The 26,504-nt window shown below is 43.8% G+C and overlaps 1 protein-coding gene across 4 annotated transcripts in view; it reads left to right on the forward strand.

Annotated features, from left to right (window-relative positions):
- Positions 1-26,504, forward strand: part of LOC138961478 (alpha-mannosidase 2C1-like) — an 83,310-nt gene that overhangs the window by 38,626 nt on the left and 18,180 nt on the right. For all 4 annotated transcript variants that reach the window (XM_070333128.1, XM_070333125.1, XM_070333127.1 and 1 more), the window contains exons 19-29: positions 1,485-1,546; positions 2,234-2,384; positions 2,811-2,902; positions 5,086-5,282; positions 6,751-6,820; positions 7,260-7,346; positions 7,703-7,846; positions 15,512-15,621; positions 16,492-16,571; positions 18,259-18,410; positions 20,008-20,114. In XM_070333128.1, coding sequence (XP_070189229.1) covers positions 1,485-1,546; positions 2,234-2,384; positions 2,811-2,902; positions 5,086-5,282; positions 6,751-6,820; positions 7,260-7,346; positions 7,703-7,846; positions 15,512-15,621; positions 16,492-16,571; positions 18,259-18,410; positions 20,008-20,114 — 1,252 coding nt within the window. The remainder of the gene's footprint in view (positions 1-1,484; positions 1,547-2,233; positions 2,385-2,810; positions 2,903-5,085; positions 5,283-6,750; positions 6,821-7,259; positions 7,347-7,702; positions 7,847-15,511; positions 15,622-16,491; positions 16,572-18,258; positions 18,411-20,007; positions 20,115-26,504) is intronic.

The following is a 26,504-nucleotide window of genomic DNA, read 5'->3' on the forward strand; positions in this document are numbered from 1 at the left end:
TATCAGCTACTTTTCAGCTGATAAAAGCCTTTCCTCAAAAGTTTTAATGCTGGGGAAAGTTAGGGATACAAAAAGGGTTTGAAGCGACAGTGAAAAAAAAAAAAATTCCTTTTGTGTTTGCCACAACGATGTAGATCATGTTTGCAATCAAACTGTGTGTATGTAAGCGTGTGTGTGTGTGTGAGGGGGGGATGCATGCAGGTTTGTACATGTGTGTGTATGTAAGCGTGTGTGTGTGGGGGGGGGGGGATGCATGCAGGTTTGTACATGTGTGTGTATGTAAGCGTGTGTGTGTGTGTGGGGGGGGGATGCATGCAGGTTTGTACATGTGTGTATGTAAGCGTGTGTGTGTGGGGGGGGGGGATGCATGCAGGTTTGTACATGTGTGTGTATGTAAGCGTGTGTGTGTGGGGGGGGGGGGATGCATGCAGGTTTGTACATGTGTGTGTGTGTAAGCGTGTGTGTGTGTGTGTGGGGGGGGATGCATGCAGGTTTGTACATGTGTGTGTATGTAAGCGTGTGTGTGTGTGGGGGGGGGATGCATGCAGGTTTGTACATGTGTGTGTATGTAAGCGTGTGTGTGTGTGTGAGGGGGGGATGCATGCAGGTTTGTACATGTGTGTGTATGTAAGCGTGTGTGTGTGTGGGGGGGGGGATGCATGCAGGTTTGTACATGTGTGTGTATGTAAGCGTGTGTGTGTGTGGGGGGGGGGATGCATGCAGGTTTGTACATGTGTGTGTGTGTAAGCGTGTGTGTGTGTGTGGGGGGGGGATGCATGCAGGTTTGTACATGTGTGTGTGTGTAAGCGTGTGTGTGTGTGGGGGGGGATGCATGCAGGTTTGTACATGTGTGTGTGTGTAAGCGTGTGTGTGTGTGTGGGGGGGGGATGCATGCAGGTTTGTACATGTGTGTGTATGTAAGCGTGTGTGTGTGTGGGGGGGGGGGGATGCATGCAGGTTTGTACATGTGTGTGTGTGTAAGCGTGTGTGTGTGTGGGGGGGGGGATGCATGCAGGTTTGTACATGTGTGTGTGTGTAAGCGTGTGTGTGTGTGGGGGGGGGATGCATGCAGGTTTGTACATGTGTGTGAGTGTGTGTGTCTGTGTGTAAGTGTGTGTGTGTGTGGGGGGGGGGATGCATGCAGGTTTGTACATGTGTGTGTGTGTAAGCGTGTGTGTGTGTGTAAGCGTGTGTGTGTGTGTGGGGGTGGGGGGGATGCATGCAGGTTTGTACATGTGTGTGTGTGTAAGCGTGTGTGTGTGTGTAAGCGTGTGTGTGTGTGGGGGGGGGATGCATGCAGGTTTGTACATGTGTGTGTGTGTAAGCGTGTGTGTGTGTGTAAGCGTGTGTGTGTGTGTGGGGGGGGGATGCATGCAGGTTTGTACATGTGTGTGTGTGTAAGCGTGTGTGTGTGTGGGCATGTGCTTGTGTGCTTGCACATGCTAACATGTGATTGTAAATGTATGCCTTTTTTTTTTACACAGAGATTGAAGATGAAGGAAAACAGCTCTTGAGCAAGGCAGTCTCTTTGCTTGGAAATGCTTTGGTATGTTTTGCTGAGGGGGTCAAGTTGACCACTTACACCCACCTATGGTGGAAGATGCTTATACTCTATAGTTATCACTAGCTTGGCAAAATTTGGTACAGTAAAATGTCTGTCAAATTTCAGTGCACAAGGGGTCAAGTGCATATGGTTCAAAACATGAAAAATTATTGTTTCCTCCAATATTTTTGAAGCTTTATTACACATTAGAATTTGATGACCTCCAGACTTGAGCAAAATCTGCTTGACGCTCATCACATTTCAAGGTCACACGGAAATTGACTTTAGGTTAAAAAAAGGAGGATTATTCTTTGCTTGAATGCTTTAGAAGCGAGATCTTTGTAATGTCACACACTTCCAGGGTTTGATTGCCGCTATACATGGCGGTGTCAATCCTGGTTGATCCTGGTCAGTTTTCAAGGTCACGAGTTCGGACCAGTTAGAAAGAAATTATCATTTTCTAGACTGGTCATATATAGAGCTTGAACAGTGGGTGATTTGTTTCTTATTCATATTACACATGTCGTGACATGATAAGTTTGATTCGCGTAAGAATCTGCTTATTTGTTGATTTTGCTCTGTTGTAAAAGTCTCTTTTTTGTTTGACATTACTTTCCCTGATTTATTGTGGTCTTACAGGAAGGTCCCATTGTATGATAATCAAATAACATTTGTTGTTTGTGACACCAGGGAGGAAAATCCGAGAAAAGCAGCACACTGTTGGTAAACTCGCTGGGTTGGCAGAGATCGGTTGTTGTGCCTTTACCGGTGAATGACACAGCTCAGCCGAGCAAAAGACGCAAGACGCAGTCCCAGACTGACAGTCAGGGAAACACTCTAGGTAGGACAATTTTTTTCCCCAGCTTTGTTTTACGAGTGAATCGATGGACTCATTTGCTGACTGTCTGATTGCATATGTATTGTGTGTGTAAGTAGGTGTGCATTTTTGTGTGTGTGGGCATCCTACAACGAGCATGTTAGACTATCTGTGTTTGGTTTGCATGCCTGTGTGTGTGTGTGTGTGTGTGTGTGTGTGTGTGTGTGTGTGTGTGTGTGTGTGTGTGTGTGAGTGTGACTCTGTGTGATTGTTTGTGTGTGTTTGTGCATGCATGTGTGTACGCGCATCTGTGTGTGTGGGTGATCGAGTGCATGTATGCGTTTCAACATGTTGGTGAAGAAACAGATTTTATTTTCATATGTTTGTGCAAAAGAAGACTTACAGGAATACTTTTCATGTACAGCTTACATGTTGGTTCCACTGTTGCAGTGTGTGTGGAGGTACCAAGCTGCAGCGTGGGAGGGCTGGAAAGCTGTGTCAAGGATCTTGAAGAGACAGAATCTGTCCATGTTGAAAAGCAGGTATGATTGTTGGCACATGCATGAGGAGAGACAAAGATAAAGGATATTCTAGAAAAGGCAGCAAATACTCATAACCAAGAACAATCAGATACAGCAGTCCCTCTCATGAACGGACACCCTTGGGCCATAGAAAAACTGTCCGTACATTGCAGGTGGCCGGTCACGGGAGGGGTGACCACACCACCCCCCTCCCCCATACACTCACACAGAGACACACACACAACATGTTTGAGTCTATGCTAACCACTTCTTGTGGCTACTAAACGATAACATCCAACTCCTAATATTTTGTTAAACGTTCTGCAAAAAATGATTTGTATGAATGGTGTTGAAAAGAAGAGATAAAATAAATCCTCAAGGCAGTGAACGCACTCACCATGCACTGACATCATACGAAAGCAGCCACACAAACACAGCACAGAGGCAGGTGTGCAGATGCTTTGTGAGAATAAGCGTTGAAAACCAGTTTGAATAAAAACCAGCAGATAGAGCCGCATGTCATAATTATTCTTCTTGTCTGGCTTTATTGACTGCATGCCGATCTTGTGGCAGTGACTTTTCACTCTTCAGTCGGAAATACACTGTACACAACACCGCTCTCACTCTCCCTCACTGACTACCCTAAGCCCTGACAACAGATCCTTGGAAATTGTTTGGAAGAGTACCTCTCTATTTCTTTCCAATGCTCTTAATTCCTGCTGACATGCAGTGACACCGGACACCCCACTGAGTTTAGCCAGCTACCCCCCCCCCCCCCCCCCCCCCCCCCCCTGTGACACTTTCACACACATTCAGGGACTGATTCTCGCATTGTCCACTCCAACCATCAGAGTCGACAAAAGATTGAAGCGAAGTTTATTCACACATAGAGACATGTATAGAGTCGTGGTCTCCCTGTTGAAGCCGAGATCAAATCTACCCCACCTTCCGGGCCCATCCTTATAAACCCCCAAAAGTAGTTCCCACGCTACCTGTATAATATTCGTACTCTTGCCTTTCAACCCAACTACTAAAACACAGCATTTCTTAATTCAACACATGCTTAGGAACTATTTTCTCGGCATCCTGAACTCCGAATGCCCCTCCCAAGGATTTATTAACGTACTTGCTTACCCTGATATCTACTCTCAGCTGGCACCATGGATGGCTCACCTAACACAGAGGGATACCAGCTCGGTCTCGACCCTCTCACATAAATCACTTGTCATGCAGGCTAACACCCCGCTAAGTAGTACTTTGTGACCTACACCTTTCTATTCCAGCGTCTTTCTATTCCAGCGTCTTATCTTTGCTTCACCCTTTGACCAAGCTATAAAGAACATGGACACAGACGTCTAGTGGCAAACAGCTATGTAACATTCCCTCTCTCTCTCTCTTCCTCCCCCCAGACATGTACTGTTTGGTGATGTGGCCAGAGAGGTGTCACCGGCTAATTGAGGCCAGCTGCACTGTTCACTCAGAGCAAAACCAGTTGACTGTGTCTAACTTTTGACAAAACAACACAACTGAAGGGTTCACAGATTAGGTAACCGACTCACTGGTCAAGGCTGCGGGGAAACAAGAGTATCTTGTCAATGAAAGAGGTTACACACGGACACACGATGCTGAGAACGGTGGCCGATTTTTCACTCTCTTTCTCGGAGGGCCTTCATCGACTGTGGCTTCTGTTGCTTACGTCCAACAGACAAGAATAAAGAGCATAGTGCAGTTTCATGTTGGCATCTTCGCATTTGAAAGCAAGAAAGTGCGTGTACTCTACTCCTGACCCAAATTAACCCCCTCCTGATGGGTACACGTGCACCCAAGTTAACAGAGACTGTCATCACACCTTTGCGGCTGTGACCTTTGTACCAAGAGCCGGACTGCTCTGTTATCGATTTTGGTGTGGTGAAAATTTGACGATGGTCTGTCCGTACTTTGCAGGTATGACCTGCTGTTGGGACCAAAAATGAGTGTCCGTGTCCACGTTTTGCAGGTGTCCGTTTAAGGGGGGGCAAATTTAGAAGGAAAACGCTCCCTGCCGAGCAAATGTGTCCGTACATGTCAGGTGGCCGCTCACGCCGGGGGCCGTACATTGCAGGGACTGCTGTAACACAAGCACTATTTCTGGTATCTTAATTTATATACCGTGCTTGCAAGGTCATCCACATTGACTAATGGACACCATGTTATTTTCCTTACAGGGGGAGTTCATCATTCTCAGAAACAAGCACGTACAAGCAAAACTGGATTCCTCGGGGCGTCTGACCTCACTGCGCTGTGCTGGGTCGTCACGGGAACTGTTGCTTGAGGGTTGCCCTGGTAACCAACTGTTGCTCTACGATGACGTTCCCCTCTACTGGGATGCCTGGGATGTCATGGACTATCACCTTGAAACAAGGTCACTGGCAAAATAGGTTACGATAGATGGGAAAAGAAGGTCGTGAGTTCAAAACCAGGCCGTGGCCGCATTGTGGGTTAAGGGTGGAGATTGTTCCGATCTCCCAGGTGAACTTATGTGCAGACCTGCCAGTGTCTTATCCCCCGTTGTGTGTACACGCAAGCACAAGACCAAGTGCGCATGGAGAATATCCTGTAATCCATGTCAGAGTTCGGTGGGTTATAGAAACACAAAAATACCCAGTATGCTTCCCCTGAAAGCGGCGTATGGCTGCCTGAATGGCAGGGTAAAGACAGTCATAAACCCACTCGTGTAAAAACATGATTGAACGTGGGAGTTTCAGCCCATGAACGAAGAGGAAGGTAGTGGTGGATGCATTATGCTTGTTTTGAAAGTAATTAATAGATGCATCATGTACAGATGATAACTGCCCATAACGTACAGTTAACGTCTCAGCACAGAGGCAGGTGTCCACAACTAAAATGAATATAGATACATTTAAAAATCCACATGATACTGGTGCTTCCAGTGTATTGAGCGCAAGCCAAAGGAAGCTAGAACAGAGAGGAAATGTTTGTTCCCTGATGTCACTTTACTCAAACAGCTGTGTGCCCTTCTAATTAAAAAGACACTGACCTTCTGACCCCTGGTCAGTGACTGAGTTTTCAACTGAGACCGACTTCTATGATGTCTCAAAATGATGGTGTCAGGAAACTTAGTCAAGGTTATAGCAGCAGAAACATGTATATCACTATCAATCAATCAATCAATATGAGGCTTATATCGGGCGTATTCCGTGGGTACAGTTCTAAGCGCAGGGATTTATTTTATTTTTTAATTTTTTTTTTATGCAATTTATATCGCGCACATATTCAAGGCGCAGGGATTTATTTATGCCGTGTGAGATGGAATTTTTTTTTACACAATACATCACGCATTCACATCGGCCAGCCGATCGCAGCCATTTTGGCACATATCCTACTTTTCACGGCCTATTATTCCAAGTCACACGGGTATTTTGGTGGACATTTTTATCTATGCCTATACAATTTTGCCAGGAAAGACCCTTTTGTCAATCGTAGGATCTTTAACATGCACACCCCAATGTAGTGTACACGAAGGGACCTCGGTTTTTCGTCTCATCCGAAAGACTAGCACTTGAACCCACCACCTAGGTTAGGAAAGGGGGGAGAAAATTGCTAACGCCTTGACCCAGGGTCGAACTCGCAACCTCTCGCTTACGAGCGCAAGTGCGTTACCACTCAGCCACCCAGTCCACACTACAGAAGGAGTGTTATGTTGTTTCTCTGTATATTGATGTGGAAACATGTGAGCTCGTCTTTAGTCATACACAAGGTACTAGCTGTCAGTAGGGCGCATTGGTAAAATTTGAGGAAAAAGGTTGCGCCTTATTGTCCCGAAAGTACGGTACAAGGGAATGAGAATTTTCTGTCTCTTGATGTTTCAGAAAGCCCCTTGAACAGGTGACCCAGAAGGCCACAGTCAAGGAAAGTGGACCCCTGCGTGCAAGCATCGATGTAGGTCTCCTTTAGCATATTATATTTTGCTCTTGTCACTGCAATGTAATGATTTGTGATGGCTCGTGGTTTCTGTGATGTTTTTATTGTCAGAAATAATGATAGTATGACATTTCTATGTGTATCATGGTTTTCTCAGCCAACAAGCTTTGCATGGTTGTCCAGAATCTTCTCTGCTGCTTTTAATGTGGCTTTTTAAGTTTAAGGTTGTAAAAGTTGCCTGGGATCATTTAATTCCACTTAACTTAATTAATTGTGACAAATACATGTATAGCTTTCTGTGTTTGGCGACTATGTATTTATACAGCCAAACCTGCCCTGAGGACCATGTACCCCTTGATAACGACCACCTGACCATTACGGTCTCCCCTAAGGATCCCAAATAGGGTGGCCCAAAGAAAGGTTTTACTGAAAGGACATTATGCAATTTGTTAAACAGGTGAAAACCAGGATCAGCGCTGAGAGTACAGTGACACAGACGATTTACCTGGACGCTGGATCCTCCTACATCACTTTTGATACCCAGGTGTGTATGCAACTTCTTTGTTGCTGCTACTTGTGTTTATCATATATGAGTGTGTGTGTGAGTGAGCGTGTGTATTTTTGCGTGTGTTTGTACATCCATATGCATGTGTGTGCATGTGGGTATGTGTACATGTGTGTGTGGAGGGGGGGGGAAGGTCCTGTTGGCTATTGAAATGGTCATTTCGGTGAAATATAAAGTTTAACAAGATTGAAATGAAAAAAAATGTTATGCAGACATGTTAGCAAGCAAGTTGTGAAAGAGATGGAGACAGAACGTTTCTGCAATTTTCTCAACCACACTATCACAATCGATTTGAACTTAGCTATACCAAGAAATGATATATATGTGCTGTGTAGGTGGAGTGGCATGAGAACCGCAAGTTCCTGAAAGTGGAGTTCCCAACCAACATCCACAGCATGGAGGCAACGTATGAGACACAGTATGGAGCCTTGCAGCGTCCAAACCACTACAACACCTCGTGGGACTCCGCAAGATACGAGGTAGGTTTTATGCTGGTTCTTTTCACCGTTTAGACTTCATGCCTTCCTTAGACCGAAGTTGGCTTGGCAAAGACTCCGCTAAGTCTTTTTACAGAAAGCTCAGTGCCAAAGCATAGTGCAGCGAGCCTTGTGAATTAGACTTTGCGAAGTCAACTTCGCCCGATTAGTATCAGCTTAAGAACTGAGTGGGATGGCCGAGTAATTTACAATCACCAAAATGTCACTAAACGGAGCTACAGGCAAATCCAGCTAACTCACAAACGGTTAAGTCAAAAATTCGCTTAGCACACAAAGAAATTCTGGTCCGGAATTATCCCTCTTTATCTATGTGTACAAAGTACCCTGAGCTCGAAATGGGATTTCTCTTACGTAAGTCGAAAGACGGATAGCACACAACAGAAAGTCAGTCCCAAAGACAAAGTTTACTCTATATTTACTACAGCAACTCGAAACACGAAACTTGGCGTCTCACACTAGCGCATTGTGTAACCTTATTCCCTTCTTCTCTACACGGACGCCACACCGACTGGTCAGTCGGCACGCAATAAAGTATGAACTGAAGTTAGGAGGGGGCGAGGAGTAAGGAGGGCGAGGAGTAAGGAGGGGGCGAGGAGTAAGGAGAATTATCCAATTCCAAGAAAACATTCTGAAAAAGGTGGGGAAGTGGTGACAAGGCAGTGAACGCACTCACCATGCACTGACATCATACGAAAGCAGCCACACAAACACAGCACAGAGGCAGAGGCAGGTGTGCAGATGCTTTGTGAGAATAAGCGTTGAAAACCAGTTTGAATAAAAAAAAAACAGCAGATAGAGCCGCATGTCATAATCATTCTTCTTGTCTGGCTTTATTGACTGCATGCCGATCTTGTGGCAGTGACTTTTCACTCTTCAGTCGGACTGTACACAAACCGCTCTCACTCTCCCTCACTGACTACCCTAAGCCCTGACAACTGATCCTTGGAAATTGTTTGGAAGAGTACACCTCTCTATTTCTCTCCAATGCTCTTCCTGCTGACTTCAGTGACACCGGACACCCCACTGAGTTTAGCCAGCAACCCCCCAGCCATGTACTGTTTGGTGCTGTGGCCAGAGAGGTGTCACCGGCTAATTGAGGCCAGCTGCACTGTTCACTCAGAGCAAAACTAGTTGACTGTGTCTAACTTTTGACAAAGCAACACAACTGAAGGGTTCACAGATTAGGTAACCGACTCACTGGTCAAGGCTGCAGGGAAACAAGAGTATCTTGTTAATGAAAGAGGTTACACACAGATACGCGATGCTGAGAACGGTGGCCGATTTTTCACTCTCTTTCTCGGAGGGCCTTCATCATTGCAGGGACTGCTGTAAAGAAATGCTTGCTCAGAAACTAACTCTTTTTGCATTGAAACATGCACCAGAACTGGTGGACACCATCGACAATGTCAAACATGAAATCGAAGCAGTTTGCTTGAGGAAACGGTCGTCAGCAACTCATAACTTCTCTGTTTTCTTTTTTTTAAGAAAATCTGAGGTGACTTTCTTTGTGGCCCCGCCCCCTCCCTCTGTAAGGACACCCCTCCATAAGGACCGATTTTTGTCAACATTTTCAAGGTCGCTAGAGAGGGGTTCCACTGTACTATGACCAAGTCGAAATTTCGGATAGGACACAATAACAATTCGGTCCCTTCAATTTCGTCTTATCCGGATTTGCCTGTAGGTGTATAAGCTGGTGCCATCAAACCTGCATTGGCGACAATTCTGTTGAAAGTGAATCACCTGCAGGCCACATCACCTGCAGGCCACATCACCTGCAGGCCACATCACCTACAGGCCACATCACCTGCAGGCCACATCACCTGCAGGCCACATCACCTGCAGGCTACATCACCTGCAGGCCACATCACCTGCAGGCCACTATCACCTGCAGGCCACATCACCTGCAGGCCACATCACCCGCAGGCCACATCACCCGCAGGCCACATCACCCGCAGGCCACATCACCTGCAGGCCACATCACCTGCAGGCCACATCACCTGCAGGCCACATCACCTGCAGGCCACATCACCTGCAGGCCACATCACCTGCAGGCCACATCACCTGCAGGCCACATCACCTTCAGGCCACATCACCTGCAGGCCACATCACCTGCAGGCCACTATCACCTGCAGGCCACATCACCTGCAGGCCACATCACCTGCAGGCCACATCACCTGCAGGCCACATCACCTGCAGGCCACATCGCCTGCAGGCCACATCACCTGCAGGCCACATCACCTGCAGGCCACATCACCTGCAGGCCACATCACCTGCAGGCCACATCACCTGCAAGCCACATCACCTGCAGGCCACATCACCTGCAGGCCACATCACCTGCAGGCCACTATGACTACCTTAAAAGATCTCTGATAAGTTTCTTTTTATGTACATGTAATTCAACTGTCCGTAGCAACCACCTGTTTAGAGCTATAACTTTTGCTGATGGGGTCTATGTCGACCAAAAGAGTGGGATGCCCTGTAGGTGGAGTTCCTGGAGGGGGATTCCCTGTATACAGGGAATACCACAGGATTTAGTTCCTGTAGCGTGTCGCTGATATCGCTGAAAGTCACGTGATGCTTGGCAACATCGGTAAAATTGGATGTTTTTCAATCTTTTTTGATATTTCTTAGAAATTCGAGTATGGTTTGCAAGTTTTATTGAAAAACTCCAACCTGTATACAGGGAATCCCCCGCCAGGAACTCCACCTACAGGGAATCCCACTCTTTTGGTCGACATAGAACCCATCAGCATAACTTTTGGTCGGTCCCTTGGGTGGTGGTTACAGACAGGTTCAACTGTATCAATTGACACACAGAAGGAAGCACTGACAGGTTCAACTGTATCTATTGACACAGAGAAGGAAGCACTGACAGGTTCAACTGTATCAATTGACACACAGACAGAAGCACTGACAGGTTCATCTGTATCAATTGACACACAGACAGAAGCACTGACAGGTTCATCTGTATCAATTGACACACAGACGGAAGCACTGACAGGTTCAACTGTATCAATTGACACACAGAAGGAAGCACTGACAGGTTCAACTGTATCGATTGACACACAGAAGGAAGCACTGACAGTCACAACTGTATCAATTGACACACAGAAGGAAGCACTGACAGTCACAACTGTATCAATTGACACACAGAAAGAAGCACTGACAGTCACAACTGTATCAATTGACACACAGAAGGAAGCACTGACAGTCACAACTGTATCAATTGACACACAGAAAGAAGCACTGACAGTCACAACTGTATCAATTGACACACAGAAAGAAGCACTGACAGTCACAACTGTATCAATTGACACACAGAAGGAAGCACTGACAGGTTCAACTGTATCGATTGACACACAGAAGGAAGCACTGACAGTCACAACTGTATCAATTGACACACAGAAGGAAGCACTGACAGTCACAACTGTATCAATTGACACACAGAAGGAAGCACTGACAGTCACAACTGTATCAATTGACACACAGAAGGAAGCACAGACAGTCACAACTGTATCAATTGACACACAGAAGGAAGCACTGACAGGTTCAACTGTATCAATTGACACACAGAAGGAAGCACTGACAGGTTCAACTGTATCAATTGACACACAGAAGGAAGCACTGACAGGTTCAACTGTATCAATTGACACACAGAAGGAAGCACTGACAGTATGTCCATTTTCACCATTAGCCTTTGTTCTGGCCCTCGAAGTGTTAGCAATCAAAATCCGTGCAGATCAAGATGTTAAAGGGATTAAACTGCCAAGGAATTCTGATAGACATGGTGAAATTCTTAAACTACTTATGTATGCTGACGACATTAGTTTCTTCCTACAAGATGAGAAAGACCTAAGAAACGTATTACATCTAATAACTCAGTTTTCAAAATTTTCAGGGTTAGCAATGAATGATCAAAAGACAGAAGCAATGTGGCTTGGTATAAATAAATTTTCTGCTGACCGACCATGTAATATTTGGAAAAAACAAATCAAAATCTTAGGAATTCATTTCAACAACTCTGTCCCAGCCTCCAACATAGAAGAAAACTGGGAACCTAAACTACATAAAGTAAATTCATTAATAGCAACATGGTCGAAAAGAAACCTAAGTATAATGGGGAAAATTTGTATAGTCAAAACATTAATGTTGTCACAGTTTACTTACGCACTGCAATCTCTATGTGCCACAGAAAACTTCCTCAATAAGCTAAATTCATCTCTATTCCGATTTATCTGGAAGAAAAAATATTCAAACAAAAGAGCTTATGAAAAAGTTAATAGAAAAGTAATGTGCCAAGAGACAAATCTTGGAGGTCTGGAAATGATTAATGTCAAAGATGTACAAACATCATTTCTAATTTCATGGATTATGAGGCTGCTGGACGGAAGTAACGCAAAGTGGCAACAGATTCCATTAGCATCCTTTTTAAATCTGGGCGAACGCTTATGCTGTCTGCGCTCAAATGTGAGTGCAGAAAATTTTAAAGGACTAGGTGCCATAAAGCAATATTTCTGGAAACAAGCTTTTATCACCTGGCTAAACAATAAACACAAGATCAAAGAAATAAGCAGTAATGAACAGCAGATAAGTGTACGCAATCAAACCTTGTGGAATAATACAAATATAAGGTACAGGAAGCAAACGCTATACATGAATGATTGGATAAAGGCTAAAATATGCGTTGTTAAAGATGTTTTTAACGATAACGACATATGCTCTTTTGAGGAAATATGTGAACGAACTGGATATAAACAGTCTCGCCTATTTGAATATAATGCAATACAGACTGCCATTAAAGCTCTATTATTGCGTGATACGGGTCAGGCCCGTTCTGATCATATGCCATTTATACAATTATCTCCACGCCAAATTCGCCTAAAGATGTTAAATTATGAGATAAAGGAGCCAAGCTCAGCTGGATTTTGGTCGAACAAATTAAATATTACATTAGAAGATAAACACTGGAAATTAGCTAACGAATGCTCGACAGAAACCCGTCTTCGTCTATTGCATTGGAAAATTTTACACAATATATATCCCACCAATATTTTCCTACATAAGATGGGAATTCGTCAAACAAATCTTTGTCAGTATTGTAACGAAACCGACTTCATCGAGCACTTTTTTTGGCAGTGTAGAGCAGTGCAACCCATATGGCAGGAATGTCAAGGGTACATATTTAAATGTACAGGCAAAAATATAAAGTTAAGCTGCGAAGAGGCTCTTTTTGGGTATTTCACACGTGATATCCCCAGAGAGAAAACCTTCATAATTAATCACCTTATATTGATATCGAAAATGTGCATAAGCCAGTTTAAGTACGGAAATCCAAAAACTAACATGAAGATCTTATTTCAGAACCAAGCTCGAGTTCAAAATTTCTAGTAAAATTGAACTGTGTATAAGAATATAGATAACTAGTAGTATTGTGCTGTTAATGTAAAGTTATTTATATATGCGCTGTATGATGCTGTGCTGAAAACTAGTACTGTAATTGGTAATTTGTAAATTCTCGCCTTTGTCTATCGAGCGTTGGATTAATTAACCTGTTATGTATTGTCCCGCTGAAAATGTATTATATAACAGAATTATGGGAACAACAACAACAACACACACACACGCACACACACACACACACACACACACACACACACACACACACACACACACACACACACACGCACATACACGCAGACATTAGTTAAATTGTTGTTGAATTAAAAAGTAATCTAATGGAAATGTAACCTGTCATGTAAAAGAAAACAAAATTAAAATTTCATTAAAAAAAAAAGACCAATGAAGAAGGATATGCTCACCGCCCAAAAAGAAAGAAAAAAAAAAGAAAAAAAAAAAAAGACGAAAGAGGCAAAAAAGATGGGTTGAAGCAGCCTTGCATGCAACTGAGGTCAAAGAAAAAAAAGAAAGAAAAAAAAAAAAAAAAAAAAAAAAAAAAAAATTGACACACAGAAGGAAGCACTGACAGTCACAACTGTATCGATTGACACACAGAAGGAAGCACTGACAGTCACAACTGTATCAATTGACACACAGAAGGAAGCACAGACAGTCACAACTGTATCAATTGACACACAGAAGGAAGCACTGACAGGTTCAACTGTATCAATTGACACACAGAAGGAAGCACTGACAGTCACAACTGTATCAATTGACACACAGAAGGAAGCACTGACAGTCACAACTGTATCAATTGACACACAGAAGGAAGCACTGACAGTCACAACTGTATCAATTGACACACAGAAGGAAGCACTGACAGTCACAACTGTATCGATTGACACACAGAAGGAAGCACTGACAGTCACAACTGTATCAATTGACACACAGAAGGAAGCACTGACAGTCACAACTGTATCAATTGACACACAGAAGGAAGCACTGACAGTCACAACTGTATCAATTGACACACAGAAGGAAGCACTGACAGTCACAACTGTATCAATTGACACACAGAAGGAAGCACTGACAGTCACAACTGTATCAATTGACACACAGAAGGAAGCACTGACAGTCACAACTGTATCAATTGACACACAGAAGGAAGCACAGACAGTCACAACTGTATCAATTGACACACAGAAGGAAGCACTGACAGGTTCAACTGTATCGATTGACACACAGAAGGAAGCACTGACAGGTTCAACTGTATCGATTGACACACAGAAGGAAGCACTGACAGGTTCAACTGTGTCAATTGACACACAGAAAGAAGCACTGACAGGTACAACTGTATCAATTGACACACAGAAAGAAGCACTGACAGGTTCATCTGTATCAATTGACACACAGAAAGAAGCACTGACAGGTACAACTGTATCAATTGACACACAGAAGGAAGCACTGACAGGTACAACTGTATCAATTGACACACAGAAAGAAGCACTGACAGGTACAACTGTATCAATTGACACACAGAAAGAAGCACTGACAGGTACAACTGTGTCAATTGACACACAGAAAGAAGCACTGACAGGTACAACTGTATCAATTGACACACAGAAAGAAGCACTGACAGGTACAACTGTATCAATTGACACACAGAAAGAAGCACTGACAGGTACAACTGTGTCAATTGACACACAGAAAGAAGCACTGACAGGTACAACTGTGTCAGTTGACACACAGAAGGAAGCACTGACAGGTTCAACTGTATCAATTGACACACAGAAGGAAGCACTGACAGGTTCAACTGTATCAATTGACACACAGAAGGAAGCACTGACAGGTTCAACTGTATCAATTGACACACAGAAAGAAGCACTGACAGTCACAACTGTATCAATTGACACACAGAAGGAAGCACTGACAGTCACAACTGTATCAATTGACACACAGAAGGAAGCACTGACAGGTTCAACTGTATCAATTGACACACAGAAGGAAGCACTGACAGGTTCAACTGTACCAATTGACACACAGAAGGAAGCACTGACAGGTTCAACTGTATCAATTGACACACAGAAGGAAGCACTTTCTTTTGTAATTGCAAGCAGACTGTTTTATAACCAGAAATTGATTTTTTGTAAATTCATCATCATATTTATTGTATTTGATTTTTTCACATTTATTTTTTTTCTTCAGTTAATTTTGACACTTTGCTGATTAGAAGACTTGCATGTGTGACAGGTTTGTGGACAGAAGTGGGCAGACCTCTCGGAGCATGGGGCGGGGCTTAGCGTGTTGACTGACAGCAAGTATGGCTACTCTGCTGTCGGTGGTGTTCTGCGCATTTCTCTGTAAGTCTGTTTTCTAATGTTTACTGGAAAATCGAGTGAAACTTTCTGTTTTTACTCACTTGAATAATTGTTGAATCATAGAATTTCAGAAGTGTTTGACAGTACATGTATGGGCAGGTGGTGGCACGTTTTTTTCAGCACTTGGTCAAATTAAGCCACCATAAACTATTTTGTCTCTCTTCTTCACAAATGTTTTGGAAAATGTTGACTCATTTTAAAGATGAACCATCCATTAAAGAACGGGGGGAAACAAAACTGAGGTCTTAAAAATGAGTGTGTCTTAAATGAATAAATAAGGAGTCTTAAAAAGGGGGAGTACTGTATTGTATTATGTATTGTGGTGCCTTTGCAGGCTTGAGAGCTCAGTGGAATATTAGAAATAACAAGAGGCGAAGCCTTCAAGGCTCACCTAAGAAATCAACAAACAGTAACACAAACTCAATCACTCCGTCACACATACACACACACACAGTAAGCATAGGTGACACTGTGCAAGAAAGCGAGACACTAGATCTAGATCTGTCTGTCTGCATGTAGCCTACTTACAGGGACACGACTGCCAACTAGTCTCGGCCCGCTCAAAATAACAATGACCGAGACTTTCAGTAATTCCTTCGCGTGACACATGACACATAATGTGACGTCTTCAAATGACGAAATGTTAAAGTTTCTACCACAGACATACACACGCACGCACACACGCACACACACACGCACGCACGCACAGACAGACAAAGTTACGATCGCACAGGCTACACTTACGTGAGCCACAAATTGTCATAGAATATTTGTATGTTATAGAAACCGTTAGGAGTGGCGGAAACCAGAAGTTAGTATGATAACAATTGTTTTTATATATATGCTTGACAGGTTGCGTTCTCCCAAGGCACCAGACGCACATGCTGACATGGGCACCCACAACTTCCGCTATGCTGTCATGCCACACAGAGGTATTCAGCATGTGTATGTGTGTGTGTGTGTGTGTGTGTGTGTGTGTGTGTGTGTGTGTGTGTGTGTGTGTGTATGTGTGTGTGTGTGTGTGTGAGTGTGGATGTGGGCATGTGTGTGTGTGCAATATGTGCTTGTAGGTATGTGTGTGTGTGTGCTTTTCACAGAGAGAGAGAGAGAGAGAGAGAGAGAGAGAGAGAGAGAGAGAGAGAGAGAGAGAGAGAGAGAGAGAGAGAGAGAGAGAGAGAGAGAGAGAGACAGAGAGAGAGAGAGAGAGAGAGACAGAGAGAGACAGAGAGAGACAGAGAGAGAGACAGAGACAATGACAATGACAATGACAATGACAAATCTTTATTTTTCGAGGGTGACAAGAATAAGCATAGATATGCTTTCTTGCATCTGGCCAGAGACAGAGAGAGACAGAGAGAGACAGACAGAGAGAGACAGAGAGAGACAGAGATAGAGACACACACACACACAGAGTGAGAGAGAGAGACACACACAATGCAAAGGTGTATATATTTGTCAAAAGTGAGGAATCAATAGTGTTTTGCTTTAGTTTGCTTCTGGCAATTGCCTGACTTCCATGTCTCTTTATTCTGCTGGTGTTGCTGGTGTTGCATGTGTGTTGTAGGAATAGCTCAGTAAGTAGAACAATGGCCTTGCGTCGCCATCAATTTGGGTTTCAATCCTGAGTTTGTCAAGGGATTTTTTTCCCGGATACAACTTTGTGCAGAGTCTCATTGAAAACACCATTATAAAGATCCGAAGTTCACAGGGCTTGGAAGACACCATTATAAAGATCCGAAGTTCACAGGGCTTGGAAAACACCATTATAAAGATCCGAAGTTCACAGGGCTTGGAAGACACCATTATAAAGATCCGAAGTTCACAGGGCTTGGAAAACACCATTATAAAGATCCGAAGTTCACAGGGCTTGGAAAACACAAACACATTCATGCAGAAGTAAAATGAGTAGTATGATAATGTGTAGGTCAGCTTAAAATTGCTCTCCTGAGGGAGAAAGCTACCCAAGATCAACATCACAGAACTTATTTATCTTATGGTCCACACTGTCAGTCCATGCATTCGTATCATGCACTCACAAGATCTTTTTGTCATTCTAATTGTAATACACTGAAACCCCCTTTTATTAAGAACTTCACAAATCTGAGAAACTCAGGTCTTAAAAAGGAGGGAATCTTGAAATGGGGGTAAATTTACAGATATTATGAACGGAAAGTCTGAAAATCTAAGGTCTTGAAAAAGGGGAAGTCTTAAATTGGGGGGGGGGGGGGGGGGTTACACTGTGGTACTGTACTAAAGGTCAGCTAGTGCGCTCTCCCCAGGGGGAAAGCAACCCGATATCTACATCACACAGTTCTGGTATAGTCACAGCTCAGACAAAATCAGTGGTAAATGATAAGAACAGATTATAATTGGAATTTTATTACAGTCCACAGTCAGTCCATGCATTCATATCATGCATGCACTCCCCATTTTTTTTGGTCTTTGCTGAATAAGTTCAGGTTATTACTATTAGAATGACAAAAAAAATGGGGAGTGCATGATACAAACGCATGGACTGGCAGTGTGGACCGTAATATAATTGCAATTGGTTCTGTGATGTTAAGGGTTATCTATTTTTATTCATTACATCCTAGCAAAATGAAATCTTTCCATCCATAGGGAGCTGGCAAGAGGCTGGCACGGTGCAGGCAGCCTTCAACCTCAACCGCCCTGTGAAGGTGTTCCCGTTGGCTCAGGGGGTAGCTGTGTCCCAGCCTAGGAGTTTCTTCTGGCTGGACTCTTCCCAGGTGGTACTGGACACGGTCAAAATGGTGAGTGTAGCTGTGTTTGTGATTTTGTAAAATTTCTGACACTGACGGATCAGAGCAGCAAAGTAAATGAAGAATAAACTGTGTGTGCATAATTATATGTGCATGCATTTGTGTGTGTGTGTGTGTGTGTGTGTGTGTGTGTGTGTGTGTGTGTGTGTGTGTGTGTTAATGTGTGTGTGTGTGTGAGAGAGAGAGAGAGAGAGAGAGAGAGAGAGAGAGAGAGAGAGAGAGAGAGAGAGAGAGAGAGAGAGAGAGAGAGAGTTAGTTAGTTAGTTAGTTAGTTTGTGTGACTTCAGTTGAGGGCTTATTATCATTTTTGTAGAAGGCTGTTAATTGATGGAGTGTAGAAACATGTTTCTTTACATAATGTTATTCCAAAATCCTGTTGTTTTTGAGTCACTTGAGAAAAAGTGACTCTATGTAATCGGTCAGTGTTAGTCTGGCCGGCCGGACGGCACCACCTTAACGTTGGACTTTTCTCGGAAACTATCAAAGCGATCGGGCTCATATTTTGTTTAGTCGTGACCTCCAATGACCTCTACACTTTAACGATGGTTTCGTTGACCTTTGACCTTTTTCAAGGTCACAGGTCAGCGTCAAAGGAAAAATTAGACATTTTATATCTTTGACAAAGTTCATCGGATGTGATTGAAACTTTGTAGGATTATTCTTTACATCAAAGTATTTACATCTGTAGCCTTTTACGAACGTTATCAGAAAAACAAGGGAGATAACTAGCCTTTTCTGTTCGGCAACACACAACTTAACGTTGGGCTTTTCTCGGAAACTATAAAAGTGACCGGGCTCAAATTTTATGTGAACGTGACTCATTGTGTTGTGAATAGCAATTTCTTCCTGTCCATCTGATGCCTCATATAATATTCAGAACTGCGAAAGTGACTCGATCGAGCGTTTGCTCTTCTTGTTTAATCTAATGTTTAAACTTTGTCACTTTCTGAACCAAATAATCGTAATGGGAGGAAACTATAATATATTCTCAAGTTCATTTTTGTAAGGTTTGCTCCCTTATGTCATTGTGCATTTCTGGAAAGGTGTTTTGACCAAAGATGTGATGTAGTTCTTTGGCTCCATTAAGGGTGGTTTGTATTCCTGTACTTCTTAGCAAAACGGGGAATCGTATAACAGAAACAATGTAGTTCTTTGGCTCCATTAAGGGTGGTTTGTATTCCTGTACTTCTCAGCAAAACGGGGAATCGTATAACAGAAACAGTGTTTTCTCTGCATGTGTCTGTGTAAATACGTGCATTTAATTTTTTTTTAATACATTGATGTGAATTTGTCATCTAAACGAGTCAGCTAGGTGAACTTGATAATCATTCACACTAATTAGACAACCAACAAAGAATCAAGCAACCAACCAACCAAACACAAATGGAAAAACATTCCGACTCCAGGGCTAAGGTGTATGAGAAAGTTACCAACCCGGTGGGAGTCAGCCGCAGAGTTAGTTGGATTGGTTGAAATTGAGTTTTGTTGTGATTTCAACGAATCAGGCACCTTGGTTTGCTCGCACCTGTTTGGGTGGCACCCTCTTTTGCTTCGTGCCCCTCAGTCCAGAACGATTGTGGTGTTGCAGGCTGAAGACCGCCCTGATGAAGTCATGATGGTGAGACTGTACGAAGCGTTTGGCGGTCGGGCTGAGGTCACTCTGAGCTCCTCCCTCCCTCTGCGTTCTGCTGGCAGGTAAGAGATTTATGTGTATGGCCTGGTTGTAATGAGATATGGTACATTCCAACCCCTCAATAACCACCATCCAAGGAACCACCAACAGTGGTTGAAGGTGAATTATGTGGAGACAAATCGTGGAGGATTTTTGGGGGTGGTCGTTATGGGCAGGTGGTCGTTATCAAGAGGGGGTCACCAGAGCAGGTTGGACTGTAGATGCTTGGGTACAGTGGAACCTGTTTCAAGACCCTGCCTTAAGACTGCCTGAACTTTCAGACCGGCACGGTTGGCCTAGTGGTCAGGCGTCCGCCCCGTGATCGGGAGGTCGTGGGTTCAAACCCCGGCCGGGTCATACCTGAGACTTTAAAATTGGCAATCTGGTGGCTGCTCCGCCTGGCGTCTGGCATTATGGGGTTAGTGGACTGGTTGGTCCGGTGTCAGAATAATGTGACTGGGTGAGACATGAAGCCTGTGCTGCGACTTCTGTCTTGTGTGTGGCGCACGTTATATGTCAAAGCAGCACCGCCCTGATATGGCCCTTCGTGGTCGGCTGGGCGTCAAGCAAACAAACAAAAAAACCTTATGAGGACATCACAAGTCTGACGACATTTCTTTGAAACTCGGTTCCAGTCTGAAAATCTCGCACTATTTCGGGCTTTGTGTTTTTTTAGTACACAAATTCATGTTGGATTACGCGAAATGTGGCGAAACAGGGAGAAATTCGTTCTGGGGTTATGTGAAATGACTTGCGCCTGCCGTTCCTATTGATATGACTAAACGCTGTGCGCAGTGTGCACACACAGGCATTTTCACAATGTAGAAATGTTAACACTTTACTGTATTTAATGATGTAACTGTTACCTTATTGACGGCTTGTGTACAATACAAATGGTCTGCCTGTTCCCCATGTAATGATGTAATTGATTGACAGTAACCCCAAAATATTTGCACTCTTTGCGATTTCCATGATTGTATCAACAGGAAAGGAGCAGCAAGATAGAAGAGTTTACTGGCTTCATAAGGCCAAAAAAAAAAAATAGTCTGTTTACGGTAACCCGACCGACCCTATTTTGTTCGCGCGACCCTAGACTTTTTTTGGCATTTGGGGGAGAAAATTTTTTTTTTTTTTTTTTAGCAAAATAACGTAAAAATATGGTTTTTGGGGGAAAAAAAAAAAAAAAATCCCGACCTACTGACCCCATTTTTTTGGCCTATGTTACCGTAAACAGACCTATTTTTTTGTTGTTGCCTAAAATGATACCATAAATCTGGCTCTAATATTTTATGCATGAATGAACTTCTCTTTGGTCACAAATCAACCATTATTGCGACTGGGATGACACACGAAAGGTACCAGGACCGTGACATTTGAGAGGGAGAGAGAGAGAGAGAGAGAGAGAGAGAGAGAGAGAGAGAGAGAGAGAGAGAGAGAGAGAGAGAGAGAGAGGGGGGAGGGGGAGGGAGGGAACTACGGAAGGATAATAGCATTAGGTCCATAATAGCATTAGGTCCATATGGTCCGAGAGAAAAAGAGAGAGAGAGAATTGAATTGAATTGAATTGAATTGAACTTTATTTTACAAGGATTTAGATTTAAGGCTACGCCTTTTCTTACAATCTGTCCTTGGGACGCATAGACACACAATTATATATATAAAAAAAAAAAAAAAAAAAAAAAAATAATAAAAAAAAAAGTAAATAAAAAAATAAAAAAAAATAAAAAATAAAATAAAAAAAAAATAAAAAAAATTAAAATTAAAATTAAAAAGTTAAAAAGTTAACCAACAAAAGGAGGTCGGAAAACGTGATAATAAAGATGACGATGATGATGATGATGACGATAATGATGATGATAATGATGATGATGATGATAAAGACGAGGCATGAAGAGCATACATATGTGGTTATTCATAAAATCAAATGCATACTATGCAGGTAATTATAAATACAAGCTGGTGGCAATCGAACATGTAGCAATAGAGTAACAAAAATATGTTCAGAAAATACAATGCACAGCATATTTTTTGACGTAATACTAAGTTTGGTAAGTCAAAAGGCGTTAAACTACTCAGACATTAGAGAGAGAGAGAGAGAGAGAGAGAGAGAGAGAGAGAGAGAGAGAGAGAGAGAGAGAGAGAGAGAGAGAGAGAGAGAGAGAGAGAGAGAGAGAGAGAGAGAGAGAGAGAGAGAGAGAGAGAACTGTTTACAAAAACAACCAGTATGGCAAACAAAATGAGTGCCTGTGTGTGTATGTTTGTGTGCATGCATTAAACCTAGAGATAATATAGAAAGCTTTTGCGTGTGTCCGTCCATATGTCGGTTCGACAGTGCAGCAAAAAGAAGAAGATCTCACACATCACAAACAGTCAGCACCGGTTATTGGCCAGGCTCTATTAAATTGCTTTGCGCGATTGGTGAGTTATGGAGAAAGGAGACGGGATTATGCACGCTTGCTTGGCAGGCAGACTCCGTTTCGCACAAGGCATATGCGGGGCTCATTAGACGCAGGCCCCGGACATTTTTCACCCTTGATTTTTCTCTTTGTTTGATTTGATTCTTCTTGCGTGGAAGATATGTTCTGGTTGTTGGCTCTTCTTTTGTGCTTGGGTTGTATGGGGGTGTATGGGGGTGGGGGTGGGGTAGGGGTGGTGAGCAGAGAGGGTATGTGGGTGATGGTTGATGGGTGTGTGTGTGTGATGTGTGTGTGTCTGTTTTTGAGTATGTATGTGCGTGTGTGCGTGCGTGCGTGCGTGCGCGTGCGTGCGTGTGCGTGTGTGTGTGTGCGTGTGTGTGTGTGTGTGTGTGTGTGTGAGAGTATGAATGTGTGTGTGTGCGTGCGTGCGTGTGTGTTTGTGTGTGTGTGTGTGTGTGTGTGTGTGTGTGTGAGTATGTGTGTGTGTGCGTGCGCGCGTGTGTGAGTGTGTGTGTGTGTCTGTGAATCAATGCGTCCATTTTGTGTGTTTTGTGGATGTTTATATCAGTCGTAGTGCCGTTGCACCAGAGTCTTGTTTACTCTAGTTTTTGTACCTTTCTCTGTCATAACAGTTCACCTATTTTCATCTTTCCGTTTATTTGCCCGTCAGCTGGGACATTTTCTCGATCCACCACAGATTAGTAAGGCTGGATTACCTGTCAGTGATCAATATGTACTCTTCTTCTCTCCCACTCCCCCAGTCCCTACCTATCTGATTTTGTTTTCATATTGTCACCACACACCTCCCCTACCCTCTGTCCCTATCCGCCTGACGCTTGCTTACTGGACTATGTTTGTAAATTGACCCCATCCCCTTCTTCCCCCCCCCCCCCCCCCCCCCCCCCGTCCCCTTTCCTTAGCTTATCAGATTATATGTGCATGATGTCACGACCCATCCCCCTACCCTCTGTCTCGATTATGTTCGCATACACCCCCCCCCCTCCCCCTTCCCATTTGTCTCCGTTTCCCCTTCCCTTGTTTATCTGATGATGTTTGTATAATGAGAGCAGCCTGACCTGTGTTGTATTTGCCCGTATATAGTCAGCTCCTTCCTCCTCGCTTTTGTTCTCGTACTTTTAGAAACACTCATGCCCTCAGGTAGACCGCCAGACTGGGTGACTAACAGACAGATGAGCGTACGAACATTCATGCGCTCAGGTAGACCGCCAGACTGGGTGACTGACAGACAGATGAGTGTACGAACGTTCATGCGCTCAGGTAGACAGCCAGACTGGGTGACTAACAGACAGATGACCGTACGAACGTTCATGCGCTCAGGTAGACCGCCAGACTGGGCGACTAACAAACAGATGAGCGTACGAACATTCATGCGCTCAGGTAGACCGCCAGACTGGGCGACTAACAAACAGATGACCGTACGAACATTCATGCGCTCAGGTAGACCGCCAGACTGGGTGACTAACAAACAGATGACCGTACGAACATTCATGCGCTCAGGTAGACCGCCAGACTGGGTGACTATTAACAGACAGATGACCGTACAAACATTCATGCGCTCAGGTAGACCGCCAGACTGGGTGACTAACAGACAGATGACCGTACGAACGTTCATGCGCTCAGGTAGACCGCCAGACTGGGTGACTGACAGACAGATGAGTGTACGAACGTTCATGCGCTCAGGTAGACAGCCAGACTGGGTGACTGACAGACAGATGAGTGTACGAACGTTCATGCGCTCAGGTAGACAGCCAGACTGGGTGACTGACAGACAGATGAGCGTACGAACATTCATGCGCTCAGGTAGACCGCCAGACTGGGTGACTAACAGACAGGTGAGCGTACGAACGTTCATGCGCTCAGGTAGACCGCCAGACTGGGTGACTAACAGACAGATGAGCGTACGAACATTCATGCATTTACTCAGGGACGCAAATACACGGGCACACATGCCTAAGTTCACATTACTGCATGCAAACAGTCAGACAGATGCAAGCACGCATGCACTCACACACGCACGCACTCACGCATGCATGCACGCACGCACGCACGCAGGCACGCACACACAATCACACAGACACACACACACACACACATGGGAGCTTGAAGGCATTATGCACGTGAATGCGTGTCTTCATACACACACACGCACGCACTTACGTTCGCATACACACACACACACACACACACACACACACACACACACACACACACACACACACACACACACACACACACACACACACACACACACTACTTTTGTGTTTACTTCAGTTTAAGTATTTTCTTCTGTCGCAACCGTTCACCTATTTCCATCTGTCCATTTGTTTGTCTTTCTGAAAATACTTGTACAGTCGAACCTGTCATGGCGACCACCTTTCAGCAACAACCACCCATTCTGACCATCTGACAGGATGGCCGTCGAGGGTTTTTCTGATTAATTTACCATTCCATATTGACCACCTGCCTATAACTACCATGTTTGCTCGGTCCCCTGTGTAGTCGTTACAGGCAGGTTAGACTGTATTTGTGTAATGAATCAGTGTGATCTTTGTCTCATCGTCTTTGTTTTTCCCTTTTCCTGATCTAGACCTTAGTCCCTCCTGGTATAATTGTTTTGTTTGCTTTCGTAACTGTTTAAGCCCCCCCCCCCCCTCCTCCATCCATTCCTCCATCCATTCCTCCATCCATTCCTCCATCCCTGCCGTACGTCACCACTCCCACCTTCCATTTCTGGCTTCAAATTCTTGGCCTTCCTGGTAAACGAAGCCAATCACTGAGGTCTGTTTGAATCTGACTTTTTCTTCTGTTGTTTACCATCCACCATCATCGCACTGATGGCTGTGATATATAAATATATTCTTACAAGCATTATGCCCTTGGTTTTGAGCCGTCTCAGTGCCGCCCCCTCCTCCCCCACCAGACAGACGGGCAAACTGACTTCCTGTGCATTCCGTTACAGGCTGACATTTAGAACTGTGTCAAGTGTTGTGAGAAGTCCAGACACAAGACCTTCCTGTTTTTCAAGAAAATAGTTCTTTGACCGTGAGCAATTGACGAATTCCGAAAATAACTCCGTCGAGTTTGAATGGGTTGTGAACGAGTGAATGCCCTTGCTTTTTACCCGGACAAACATTGGAGGGCCAATCACTAGCGAGGGGTGTGTCGGAAACACTGGGAAAGCAGCGCGTGTTGCAGGTAGTGCAATAGCGTTAATTATGGATTGTTGTTATCATCATTTACATAAAAACTTATCTGTTAATCCAAACAATGATATAATTACTGTGATGTTCTTAACTACACTTTAACATGGAATGTATGTATGTATGTATGTATGTATGTAGGTATGTATGTAGGTATGTATGTAGGTATGTATGTAGGTATGTATGTAGGCATGTATGCATGTGTATTGGTGTGTCGGTGTGTCAGGTGTGCAAGAAAAAAGGGTATTTTTATATCATGGGTTTTATGAATTTTCTTCTTTTATTCTTTTATAGTTATTAATTAATGACCTATATGTGCTGATGACTAAATTAATTTCCTTTGTTGGATCAATAAAATGTTATGAGTTATGAGTTATGAGGTAAAAGCAAGGGAATTCACTCTTTCACAACCCATACAAACCCGACAGAGTTATTTCCGAAAATCGTCTGTTTATTTTCCGCCAAAGCAGGAAAGACGGTAACTGTAAAACTGAAGAGTTGGGGTGGAGCGGAGGGGTGTTACGGGTTTATGTCAAATCCCACATGATTCTGAACGACATTTTCTAGACCCAATTACTGAGAGCGACATTTTGCAGCATCGCAGAGCACCAGTAAAACTGAGGCATAGTCCATCTCAGATTTCGCTGGGCTTTTATATGGGAGACCATGCACCCTCCCACTTGGTCACATACCGAAAATGAAAGGCCTGGGTGCGCTCTGTGCACTAGTGAGAATTGTTTTGAAAGCTGCAAGTGTTTATATATTTTTTAAAGAA

Source organism: Littorina saxatilis, linkage group LG3 (genome assembly GCF_037325665.1).
Source record: "Littorina saxatilis isolate snail1 linkage group LG3, US_GU_Lsax_2.0, whole genome shotgun sequence".
Taxonomy (NCBI): domain Eukaryota; kingdom Metazoa; phylum Mollusca; class Gastropoda; order Littorinimorpha; family Littorinidae; genus Littorina; species Littorina saxatilis.